A 12,439-nucleotide genomic window follows, 5' to 3' on the forward strand; every position below is an offset into this window, starting at 1 on the left:
GGGCACGCTCGTGCAGGAAGGACAGGTGCGATCGCCGCCATCTCCCTACTTAGGGTGGTGGGGAGATGGTTGCGATTGCACTCGCCACCCAATGCGGAGTTTGTGACCTGAGTCAAAATTTTTATGAAATTTTTGTTTGCCACCCGATTTGGTTGTGAACTGAGGCGTTTGTGAGCCAAAGTACCACTGTATTTGGGAAATTGTGAGTCTTAACACAACTGTGCTTTGCAGAGGATTCACAGCCTGGGCCCAGTAAAGAAGACAAAGCTAAGCAACTGCCCAGCTTTTGGATCCCTTCACTGACCCCTGAGGCCAAGACCAAAGTCATTCAGAAGCCAGTGAGTACTTTTGTTGTTCTCTTCCAGACTCACATAGCGCCCTGTTTCTTGTGGAACTTGGGGTACTAAAAACTTATATAAGTTTAACAAACTGCTGCATCTTCTTCAATGCACTGGGAAAATGGGAGTTTCATGGATCGTGATTGAAAGCTTGTGCGTTACTCATAAACCTGCAGTTCCAGAGTTCTTTGGAGAAATATTTGAATTTACAAGTATTTCAATAAAAATAATTTTCAAGTAAGGCCTTGAATTGGATGGCAGCTGAAGTGTGCTTTAGGGCACAGTCCCTTTGCTGACTGGGAAATGTTAGGATTTATAAGGCAATTGTAGGATTATGTGCTTCTGTATATTTTTTTTTTCCTAATCAATTATATTAGTTTAAGAACCTTGGGGTATTGTAGAAAACCCTTTTGAGATTTACAGAACATGAAAGTAAACAGAAAGCACTTTTTTTAGATTTGTTTACTGAAATAAAATGCTGAACCAAATTCCAGTAAACTAAGTAGATCAGAAAAAAGTCAGAAAGTTTTGATGCCTTTCTTAGTCTACCCTCCCCTATTTAAATAAACTAGAAGTCCCCTAATTTCTCCTTTAATCCATTGTTTTCTTTCCATTCTTTTGATAAAATTTGAAATATATGTGTTCAAAACTTGGAATGTTCAACCATCAGGTGTTGAACCAGCTTACCTCTGCTGCCAAATGTTTGTATTCCTTTTATGTAATGCCATCTACTTGAATAGCTTGGGTGGGCTGGAGGAATCTTTTTGTAGGCTTGAGTTCCTTGTGTCCAACTGATTAAATATAAACTGTGTGTGGACAGGGAGAGCATTTGGCTGCCTGTATGTTCCTCTAGAGATTTTACTCAGTGGAATTCTCTGTTTCCCACATCTGGCCCTGAGCAGCAACTGTGTTCAGGTTCCAGCTTTTCTTAACAGGATGCATCATATATCAAATCTTGGCAGTTGAATTCGGAATATATAACCAATTTCTGTTGGGATGGTGGGAAGCTGTGTATTTGAATATGATTTCTAATTCACTGGATTAACCCACCTTTTGTTATCCTTTGAGGAACATAACAGTCCTGCTTCCCAACTTGCCAACTCTTATCATTCTAGGACAAGTGTGTGTACTGTCCCATGAGCAGGAAACCCCTGAAGCTGAAAGACCTGATTCCAGTGCACTTCACCCCCGTGGATACTAGTGTCGATCGTGTAGGGCTGATCAACCGTCAGGACCGATACGTGTGTGCGGTCACACGAGACATGCTTGGCAACTCTGTCCCTTGTGCTGTGCTCCGTCCATCGTGAGTGAGAGGGTGGGGCACTTACGGATAGAAGAACAATGGCCTCTGCCCAGCCACTTATGGAGGGGTGTCATCAAGGCTGAAGGGAGGAGGTACAGGGATCCGTACCTTCGACTAAGTATATAATAGATGCCTCTGGTTTTCCCCAAGGGGCTCTGTTGTGACTCTAGAGTGTGTGGAGAAACTCATCAAAAAGGACATGGTTGATCCAGTGAATGGGGAGAAGCTCACAGAGAAGGACATCATTGTCCTACAGCGGGTGAGAACATTTAACTTTTTCCCTGTACCTATGAGCTGTAGTTTCCCTGTGTTGCATCCTAGATGTCAGAGCACTGCCTGCCCGTTCACGATTCAGGATTTCTTTATCCTTCTAAAAAATGAACCCCGTGTTTGTCATCACAACCTTCCCGGACCGGCTGGCCTCCAGATAAGTTGGACTAGAACTCCTAGCATATGGTTAGGGCATGTTGGAAATGGTAGTCCAACACATCTGCCGGGCAGCAGCTTGGAGAAGTCTGATGTGTCACATTGCAGAAAGTAGCCTTTGATGCAGCTCTCAGCTATTGCTTTAGAATCACTTCTCTTATGCCCCAGTGGTTTCTGATGGGCTGTAGACATTTACCAGCATCTCCAAGTTTTCCTCAGTGTCATCAGTCATTTTAGCATTGTTGATGTGTTACCATTGGAGCTAACAACTGCATGGACTTGCTTTCAAATAGCACTGTCCATTATATGTTTATATTTTCAAAATGCTCCCCAGAAATCAAAATCAGGAGACAAGTTCTATATAATTAGGGGCTTGTGAACTATTTTTAAAAATCTTAAGAGAAATGTTGGTTGTAAGTAGCAGCATTGTCTTACTTATGGTATGCAGGCCATGGCAGTTTAGTACTCGCCATTTCAGGCCTGAGAATGACTAGAAATGAGTAGTCATTGGGCTCTTTGTGTGTGAACCAGTCCAACATAATTCAGAAATAAATTTTTAAAGGTTGTTGAAATTCTGAATTCCCCATTGCCTTACTTACAAGGTTTGAAGTCATGTTTAACCCAGGTCAGAGGAGTTTCTTGGTCTCCAAATGACCCTATTCCCAAACTGTTTCCCATCAGCCCCAGCCAGCATGGCCATTGAAGATGGAAATTGTCATCCAGAGTATCATAGATTCCCTGGAATTTTGCACGTGGAAGAAATAAGCATTTTCTCTGTTGTTATTTCCAGTGCAAATGTTTCAGCAGCCGGCTAGCGCTACTCATTTCCTGCTAATACCGCTGCTTAGCTTCTGTTAGATTTTAGACCTCCTAGAATTTAGGCATGCACAGGTTTCATGCCAAAGGGCGATGAGGTGCCTGTTAGGCAGAGGGCAGGGGCAGTTTAGCCAGGAAAAGACAGATTAAATACAGAGAGCAGAGGGGGCAGCCCACTAGGACTGGAGCGCCAAATCTTTCATTTGGTGCCCTGAATCTTTGAAGGCCACCCCCCGCTTTTTTTTTTTGCTGTCCATGGGCACTTGTTATTATCACTGAAATAAAGGTACAGGGGCCCTGCATTTTTAATCTCTGCTGCATGATCTACTCACTCTTGCTAAGCTGGCTTTTTACCCATAGGTGCTTTCATTCCTGCTGTCTCCCTTGAATCTTTCTGCCTGCAGTTTTCTTCTGAAATCAAATGCCCTCCTTCCCCCTCTCTAGGCATCTTTTTTTTTAACAAACAAGGATGCCTTGTAGGTAGATATGTACACCAGAACTTCAGAGCATTTGTAAATTAGCCTATGTAAATGTGTGGGGGGTTGTCCTGTGGGCCTGAGCCCCACATCTAGCACTGCTCCTTTCAAAGAAAAGGCCTCGAATATCCCTTTAGATGCCACAGGGAAGCAGAAGGCTCCTGAGGAGAAATTAGTGGTTGCCTCTTGCTGCCCGGTTTGCCAGCACAGCTCCAAAATTAGAGTGTGAAATCCATTCAAACTGGGGCTGAGCCTCCCTCAAGAACTGCCAATTTCTTTGAATGTTTTCAAGTCGGCTTTCTGCGGGAAACTTGGTTGCCAACCTCGAGCACACAAAATACGATATAAACTCCCCTTGTTGGGCTATCTGTGCCTGGATGAAGCAGTTCAACCTTTTATATTCAGTAACTGGAATAAGAGGTAAAACGTGCCTTTCCTCCAGGCTGTGCCCTCCCCTCAGATCTTCTCATCCGCTCCCAGCAGAACTGCTGCCATGGCTTCAGTGAGCAAGCATGTGCAGTACTGCCTCTGCTGAGGTAATGCTTGGGGCGCACACAGTTTCTGTGATCTCTCCTGCCTTGGCCAGTTTCCTCCCAGTCAGAAGGGTCAGGCAAGCATCTCTCCTCCTCGTCTGCAGGTCTGTTTTGGCAAATGCACCTCCCCCTTGTATTAGCATTACAAAGAATTGGAAATCCCATTTCCCCCCCATTATAGATGGTTTCTCCCTTCGGCAACTAGAACAAGAGACAACTTTTGTGTTTGGTTTCCTCTGGTGCAGGAAGTGCTTTCCAGTGTGTGCTTCTCTGTTGGACCCAAGAGTTGTATGTTACATATGCAGTGTATTAGGAATTGAGGCTTGTGTCATGGCTGAAAATAGAATTAGGTTTCAGAATCTCTCATTTTGACACTGAGCAGAACAAGGCATTCTGAGCATCTTAAGCTGTGGGTGGAAAGCTTCCTTCCCCAGCCAGGTGCCATCCAGCCTTCTCTTACTCGCATTTTTCTTCTTCTAGGGTGGCACAGGATTTTCAGGGTCAGGTGTGGAGCTGGAGGCCAAGAAGTCCCGCCCTGTTATGCAAGCATAACCTGTACAGACAGCTGCCCAGGCAGAGGAAAGAAACAGCCACTTTGCCATTCTAGGCTGGCTACAATGTCTTATCCCAAAACAGCAAATATTGCATATGAATAGAGATGGCAAAAACCTTCTGTAAATTTGTAAATAAAAGCTGTTTTGTTTCTTTGTTTTATCTGAGTAGAAGAGAGAACTTTTGCTTCTAAGTTGAGAAGTCATTTGTTTATACTTGCTATTCAGGACATTTCCATTGACTTACCTCTCATTGTCCTCTTTCAGGGGTGTCAAACCTCTTTCAGAAGGCCTCGGAGGTCCCATCTGACTTGTGAACGGGGCCGAAGGCAAAAGGGAGTGGGGCTGCCATATTTGAGCCAGTAACTTACTGTCAGTAATTAAATCTTAGAAGTATTTCAACCTTTGTGAATAGAGGGAAACATGTGAAAACTGGGAAACCACCAAATATTTGGGGATTTGGGGAAAGGAAGTGTGGCCAGGGAAAGGGGACACAACCATCTGGAGAATCCCAGAAGATTGAATTTGGCCCATGTGCCTGATGTTCAACACCCCTGTTAGATAGTTCAATCTTAAGTGTGTGGATTTTAAGGAATTTGAAAAAGTCAGCTGCTTGTCAGAAATCCCAGTGTGTCATTTTAGCTGATGTAAGATTAAAAGGATGTTGCAAGCCCACTGTGGAGTAGATCCCATAGAATTCAATGTGATCGCCAAGCATAGGGTGGAATGCAACTATTTGACACAACGAAATGTACCCAAGCTAGTAATTGGAACCATGGGATTTTATTAGACAGGGACACTTCTGGTGCAATCACTAAATCTCTGAATTCAATAGGGTTTATTTCCAAGTATGCTGGTTTTTGATTGAAGCCTGTATTTTGAAAAGAAGGTTGATGCTGGAGACAAAATACAGTGTTATCACTACAATGAACAACCTGTCTTACTTTCCTGAGCTTGAAGTGGGGTTGGGAGACCCACTCTTGCCAGGAACTGTTGAACCCTATCAGTTTCCAATTAATGGGGATTAGATGAGCTGGAGGGTAGGGGAAACAGTAAGATCCTGTTTCCTTTGTCCAAGTAATTATCCTTAACAGTTCTAGAGGTGTGAAGCAACACTGCCTTGGTGTATGGAATGAGCCTTTGCATATCAGGGAAAGGCAGGTTTTTGGATTGTAAACATGGATATTCACACACACACATACACAGAAAGATGCATGCTTGGAACATCTCTAGAAGAGGCGGCACAGGGGTAGCCTGGTTCTGTAGGGAACTGAAGAGCTTACCTTGAAGTAGGATCAAGACATTTTTTGAATTCATAATTATCATGCAGATTTGCACCAGGGGAGAGAATCCTGGCTCTTGCTCTTAGAAAAAGCACACTTATAATGCATTGCAAAGGATAAATGACAATATTTCTTATTTTGATGCATCTCTAGCAGGAAGCAAACTTTTCCAGTGGATTGGTCCAAGAATTCTAAACAGCCTTGTTTTTTCTGCTCACTACGTAGTGTTCTCTGCGCCACAACACGTTCAGGGGGTGGGAGTTAGTTTTATTCATTATTCAGAGTGTTTACAGTCATGAAGTCACAGCTCTTTGTGAAAATCTGTATGCTTGAACGTTTCTGCATCTTCTTTGGTCTCACTGAAAAATTGCTGGTACGTGATCATGATTTCCTCCTTTGAAAGCCTGCCATCCTGAAGAGGAAGAGGTACAGAGAGCAACTACAAGCCTGGAGTAGCAACACTTGGTTCAAGGTACAAGCCATCTACACTTTGCATGTAAGCACATGGCACACAGCCCCTGTGGTTTTACACTGACGAAAAGTAGCAATAGAAGATGGTGATTCCGAGCCCACCAATCTCTTTTCTATTCCCACTTGTCCGCTTCAGTTGCTTGTCCCCCACAGAAGCCCAGCTGAGTGTTTGAAAGGTAGTTAAGCAACTTGGGCAGCAGTATGAAGGCAGACAGCTTGTCCCTTAGAAGGACAGGTGGGGAGCTATTGAGGGAATAAGAGCCTTGCAAGGCATAGAAATAACAGTTGAACACACAAACCAGCCCTTGCGGAGTAGATTGGATCCTGTGAGGAAAGGGGTGGGGTTAGGGGTGCTGAACCTGCCTCTTCCTGTAATTCCCCTGCAGCGGAGACATCTTTACTAGTGCAGCAAGCTTCACAGTGCTTTGGGTAAGAGAGGAGGGTGCAGATGAGCAGGAATGGATCATAACGTAAACCTCCCCGATACACCAGCAATCCTGGCTTTCCAGAAAAGCTCAAGCAGGTCCTTACACAATAAATAAATTTCCTTCTGGTGTGTTGCTTCCCCCACCCCCATTTAAGGGAAGGACATTCAGATGTCCACCCTGCTCGCCCTGATCACAGCTCATCATGCTCCTTTGTCAAGTCTTCACCATAGTTGGTGGCCTGGCTGCCCACAAACATGTTCCAATTGTCCAAAATTTCTTGCTTGGTTATTTTGTCATCCTGTGATAGAGATGGGAGGCAGAAGGGAAAGAAATAGAAGGTAAGGAGAGAAGTACAAAATTACAACCCAATCACAAGCCAGTTGAATTATTCTGAATCATGTTCTGCAACATTTTGTTGATCGTGTTAATTACAAACAGATGATTGGACTAATTTGAGTTTAATGTTTCAGAGTGGAGAAAGAAAAGATCTAAACTACCCCCCCCCGCCCTCAATTAGGGATGCTCCCACCCAACTCTTAATAGCCCTGACAACATGCCTGCTGTCTCCATGCAAGGACTGAGAATTACAGAAATTCTTTAAAAGTTGCATTGAGGAAATTTCCCTCAACTCTATGGGGGATGGAGGAGAAATCAAGATGAAAGAAACTGCCTTCACCTGTGCTCTGCTGGTTTGTGCTGTGGAGGAAAATGTAGGGCAACTCCTCCTCTATTTTGCCTTCTACACCTGTGTGTGTATTTAGTTCGCCTCCCACTGAGAGAAGGAAATAAACTTTGTAAGCTCCAAGGCTGATACAGATCCCCTCTCTGCATTGTTTTGGAGGCATGGTCTGGAATTAAGGAATTGGTTTGGAAATAGGAGTAAGCAGTAAAGTGGCCAAGTTTGCTGATGATATCAAACTATTTAGGGTGGTTAAAACCAAAAAGGATGGTGAAATGCTTCAAGGGGTCTCTCCAAGCTGGGAGAACAGGCATCAAAATGGCAAATGCAGTGGCAAATGAACTTCAACAAAGAAAAATAGTTCCTTCCCCATCAAGAAGCAGTACAACTGCAATGACATTGAAGAGAAGAATTTTTCTACAGAGGACAACTAAAAAAGTATTTCCAATGTCAAGTTAGTCTTAACATTAAGAGACCAATTTCAATTGTAATTTGGAGGGAAAAAATCTACTTAGGATGAGATTTGGGTCTTATTAATTGACATCAGGGACCTAAAAAGAATGTTAATGGTAGGACCAGGCATGGTTGATCTAGTTTTCTTGTCCTAGAAATTAGCTATGTTTACAGTCTTGTGCCACTTAGTTGCAATAAGATGCTCAAAACGGGCAGGTTCTCAACTAATAGTTAAAAGTTGTGCCAGGATTTGATCAAAAATGAGGGCTTGACTGTGTCAAGACAGGTTTTTTTTTCATGAATTGGTGGTGGTGGTGTAATATGAAAGAAAAAAAATCCAAACCACGCAATTAAAAACAAAAAAGGAACAATACTGAAACTCTACCATTTTTGGATAAAATATACAAAGATCTTTTGTTATATACGAATGTATAAGAGATATATAATATGTAGGTAAATAGTGCTTGGGATTGAGAACCTTTTATTTGTTGAGGGCTGCATTCCCATGGTAGTTTTTTTTGTCAATAGGTACACTTAAAACTGGGTGTGACTGCCCTGCTTCCCTCTTCTCTGAACCCATTTCCTCTCTCTGCTTCTCCCTCTCCCCCTCCCCGACCCTCTTTCTCTCTCTCTGCCACCTCCATTTCCCATTTTCTTCTTCAACTGGAGAGACCTACTGCTCTTGCCAGTGATCAGAACTATGTTGTCCACCCTGCCCTACAAACTAGTCCATTAGCCCTTTTCAGAGATAGGGTGTATATACAGTTACTTAGTCCAGAACCAGGAAAAGAGCCTCTGGATTGAGGCAGGATGATTATGAGAAGCCATAGCAGGAGGACCGACTGATTCAGAGCCAGTAGTGATGAGGCACCCCAGCTGTTACTACTTTTCCTCAAACAGTGCCTGGATCAGAAAAGAAAGCCAGACTTTCAGTGGAGCAAGCCAAACTGCTAGCAGCAGGGCTCAAGACAACCAAACCCAGCTACTATTTTTACAGATGAAGCACAGTTCAGGGAGAGGAGAATCTAGAGGGGAGAAGTATCTGGGAAGAGAAACATAATCTGTTCCCTCCTTGCCATTTCTCTGCTGATTGCCCCCAGCAAGTGGATCCCCTATGGTCCTATAGGTGCCTACACATATACTTCTATGGACCAAATGCAGTTTGGAGTAAAAAAAAATGAGAGACTGAAGGGGAAAGCATTAGCTCAAGCTCCCTGTTCCCTCTCAATTCTAAATTCCCTTATTCTTGAAATGGTTTTCTAAAAAAAAGAAAGGAAGAAGATGTTACATGTGTTTGCAAATAGCATACAGATAATCCCTAATTAGACAACAAAAACAGGACAAAAAATGTCTACTGAGAATATATTAAAACCCAGGGCTGTCAGAGACAGGATCAAAGCCCTCCAACTTAGCTTTGACTTCCAGAATTGGAACGAAAGTTGTCCTGTCAACACTACACACTTTTTGTCTTATTATCCTCACAACTGCTGTGCATATATTCTGCCCTCCCCCCCACCCCCCAATTCCAGTACCTCGTAACATCCAACTCTGCCTGCAACTCGCCCATCTCTTTCTTTCTTTCTTTATTCCTCTGGTAAAAACAACTATATAACCTAATCTTTCCCTCCCTGGTTTCTACACCAGGATGCAGCTCTTTCACCTTATCCAGCTCTATCCTCACCTTATCCTGGTCCGATTGAACAAGGAGGTGCTTCGACTCCACTTCAGCATGGTCATAATCTGATGGCAGGATCCAGTGCCCGATCTCCTCTCGATCCATTTTCCCATCTCTGTTGAGGTCCCGAAAGTCCAAGAATTGTTGACGTTCTGTCTTTACCCAGTTAGGTTCTGGTTCTCCCGATTCAGGAGTGTACATGTCACCTTTTCAGAAGACATCACAAGATGTTTAAAAAAAAAGACTAGTTCCTCCTAGTTATCTCTGAAGAACACAAAAGTGCCCTCCCCGGTAATTTCTAATCCAGGGGTACAGACCATTGCAGGCCCTCTGAATGTGGCTAGACTGTAATGCCTGACCAGCTCACCCCATGGTCACAGACAGTGGGGGCTATAGTCTAACAATGAATCAGCTTTTTAACTTTCCTCCCTCCAAAAATGCCTGCAATTTCCCCAAAAACTGTTCTTCCTTGGATGGGTGGAATTAAAATGGTGAGAAAGCAATAGCACACACACACAGCCATCTTTCTTACCAAGATATTCATCCACTTGTACAAAGCCATCCCCATCCTTGTCTATGTCCTCAATGGTTTCCTGAAAAAAACAAGAAGGCGGAGAGCAACAATGCAGTAGATCTTAATCAATGGCGATATACCCACCTCCTCACTATAGACCTACGTAAGGAGGACAGCAGAGCCTTGCTGGTTTTATAAAAGGAGCCGATCCTTATGCACAGCTGCTTTCTTGTAAAAGGAGGCCATTCTATGCCAAGGAAACTGAGAGAATTTCCCCAATATCACATCCAAGTTTGCAGTCATGGGTTAAAAACAAACAAGCAAACAGAGGATTTGAACTGAATACTAGTAACTGGAGTGACAGAAGCATGCCTTGTTCTGGAGTATTTGGCATTGTGATACACAAATTCATCTCTGAAGTTGGCATTGCTGCTCCATGGCAAGTGAAGAACCTGGTGCCCCCAGTCCATGCCCAGCACTACACAACACCAGAGAGTCAGGCTGAGAAATTCCTTCCCTTGTAGGGTGATTCTCTGCCAATCAAAGGAAGCCAACTATGTCACACAGACACTGGACTTCAATTTCAGTGGACATGGTCTCTGACATGGTCTATCTCAGAGCCTTTGCCTCTCCCAAAATCGCAGTATTCCACCCTCACCGTCACTACAATATCCTTCATGTACTCAAACTCTTCAGGATGGAGAAAGGCTGTGAACTCCTCCCTCGTTGCGCTCATGTCCCCATTCTTGTCAGCTGCCTTGAACCGCCGTTCATCCCGGGCCAACATCTTGCGGTAAGAGTGTTTGTCTTCAAGATCCCCAAACTCCTCTCCTAGAGGATGCAAAGATGAAAGCACCTATGAAGCCCAAGAAGATGTGATCGCTATCAAAATTTGGAGATTCTTCTACAACAGGACTGGGCAACTTGTGGCCTCCAAAAGTTTTGGCCTACAGTTCCTATCATCTGCCACCAGTGATTATGCTGGCTAGGGATGATGGGAGTTGTAAGCCAAAACAACTGGAGAGCTTGCCCAACACTGTCCTCTTGTGAGAAGAGGATGTCCAGACTGGTTCAGCCACATACCTTGACTGTTGGTGTGGGGTCATTTGCTCAGAAGGGGCTCAGAAAGGGCTCAGAAGGAACTTATATGAGGGGGGAATCCCTTAGAAAGGACCTAGGTATTGGATTTGAATTGACCTCCTCCTGTACCAAGGAGCATGTAATGTTAAATTGAGTAATTAGAACCAGAGAGATGGATTTCTGATGGCCATGGGGGCTGGGGTGGGGAGTGGCATCAGCGTATATGTGAGGACTTGTAAGCCTCACTTAGATTATTAGCTAGTCTTGAGTCTTTGAGATAATTATTTTGGAAGTGCTACCTCTTCTACACACAAGGAGGAGGAAAATATCTCCCTCATCATTCTCGCCACTCTTTGCATAATTTTAAATTCTTACTTGCTTTTTTCTATTCTGTATAGTCCTAGTTTTTGCAGTCGTTTCTCATAGGGGAGATGCTCCACCCCCTTGATCATTTTCATTATCTTTTTTCAAATTCAATAATGTCCTTAATCAGGTGAGGCAACCAGAACTGAACACAATACAAGTGCAGTCACACCAAGGATTTGTACAAAGGGAGTAATATCTCGGCAGTTCTACTTTCTATTCTGTTCCTAATTATGCCAAGGACAGAGTTTGCCTTTCTTCCAGTGGCTGTGCACTGGGTCAATATTTTCACTGAGCTGTCCACTACTACCTCAAGATCACTTTCTTGCTTTGTCATGGCTGGTTTTTATCCCATCAGGATATACTTGTAATGGGGAGTGGGAGAGGGAGAGGGAGCCTCAGTCAACTACGATAATGCTGGTTAAGTGTGCAGCAAGTGAGCGAGAGGAAGCAGATGAATGTGGATCCTTGTCTTGTGTCTAGCAGCAGGTTCCTATAAACCTTACATAACAGTTTGAAAAGAGGGCTGAGTAGCTGCTATTGCCAGACAATGGAGTGTGGCCACAAGCATAGAGTTAGGAATGCAGGATGCCAGCTTGTAGTGAGTCGGGCCGCTGGTCCGTCTAGCTCAGTAGCACTGATACGAACTGGCAGCAGCTCTCCAGGATTTAAAGCACGATTCTTTGCTAGCTTCACCTGGAGATGCTGGCAATTGAACACAGGGCCTTCTCTACACAAAGCACTGAGCTAAGCTTCTCTCCCATTAGACCACACATTGTGCCTAGAGACCCCAGGGATCCCGACTCCCAACCCCAATACTCTACACCGCATACGATGCTGCCTTACTCCTGGCAGACAATTTGGCCAACCAACCCAGCAGCTGGCCTTGCCTCTATTTTGCCCTACCTGGTCATTCAGCTGGAGATACTGGGCCCTTCTGTATGCAAAGCAGAGACTCTGCTACAGCGGCCTCTTTCAAGAGCACCCAGCAGTCCAGGGTCTAACCCTGTGCTCTCATTAAATAGGCCTCTTTCCATAACCACCAGAAGT

The 12,439-nt window shown here is 44.1% G+C and overlaps 2 protein-coding genes across 2 annotated transcripts in view; one reads left to right on the forward strand and one right to left on the reverse strand.

Annotated features, from left to right (window-relative positions):
- Positions 1-4,606, forward strand: part of LOC123030506 (nitric oxide synthase-interacting protein-like) — a 7,146-nt gene extending 2,540 nt beyond the window's left edge. Inside the window, exons 2-5 of the mRNA XM_044444517.1 lie at positions 208-338; positions 1,454-1,641; positions 1,792-1,900; positions 4,373-4,606. Coding sequence (XP_044300452.1) covers positions 208-338; positions 1,454-1,641; positions 1,792-1,900; positions 4,373-4,444 — 500 coding nt within the window. The 3' untranslated portion in view covers positions 4,445-4,606. The remainder of the gene's footprint in view (positions 1-207; positions 339-1,453; positions 1,642-1,791; positions 1,901-4,372) is intronic.
- A 1,366-nt stretch (positions 4,607-5,972) lies between these two features.
- RCN3 (reticulocalbin 3) overlaps positions 5,973-12,439 on the reverse strand; it is an 8,607-nt gene continuing 2,140 nt past the window's right edge. The window contains 4 exon segments of the mRNA XM_044444680.1: positions 5,973-6,923; positions 9,439-9,638; positions 9,965-10,025; positions 10,605-10,777. Coding sequence (XP_044300615.1) covers positions 6,816-6,923; positions 9,439-9,638; positions 9,965-10,025; positions 10,605-10,777 — 542 coding nt within the window. The 3' untranslated portion in view covers positions 5,973-6,815.

Source organism: Varanus komodoensis, unplaced genomic scaffold (genome assembly GCF_004798865.1).
Source record: "Varanus komodoensis strain SLA01 unplaced genomic scaffold, ASM479886v1 scaffold45, whole genome shotgun sequence".
Taxonomy (NCBI): Eukaryota; Metazoa; Chordata; class Lepidosauria; order Squamata; family Varanidae; genus Varanus; species Varanus komodoensis.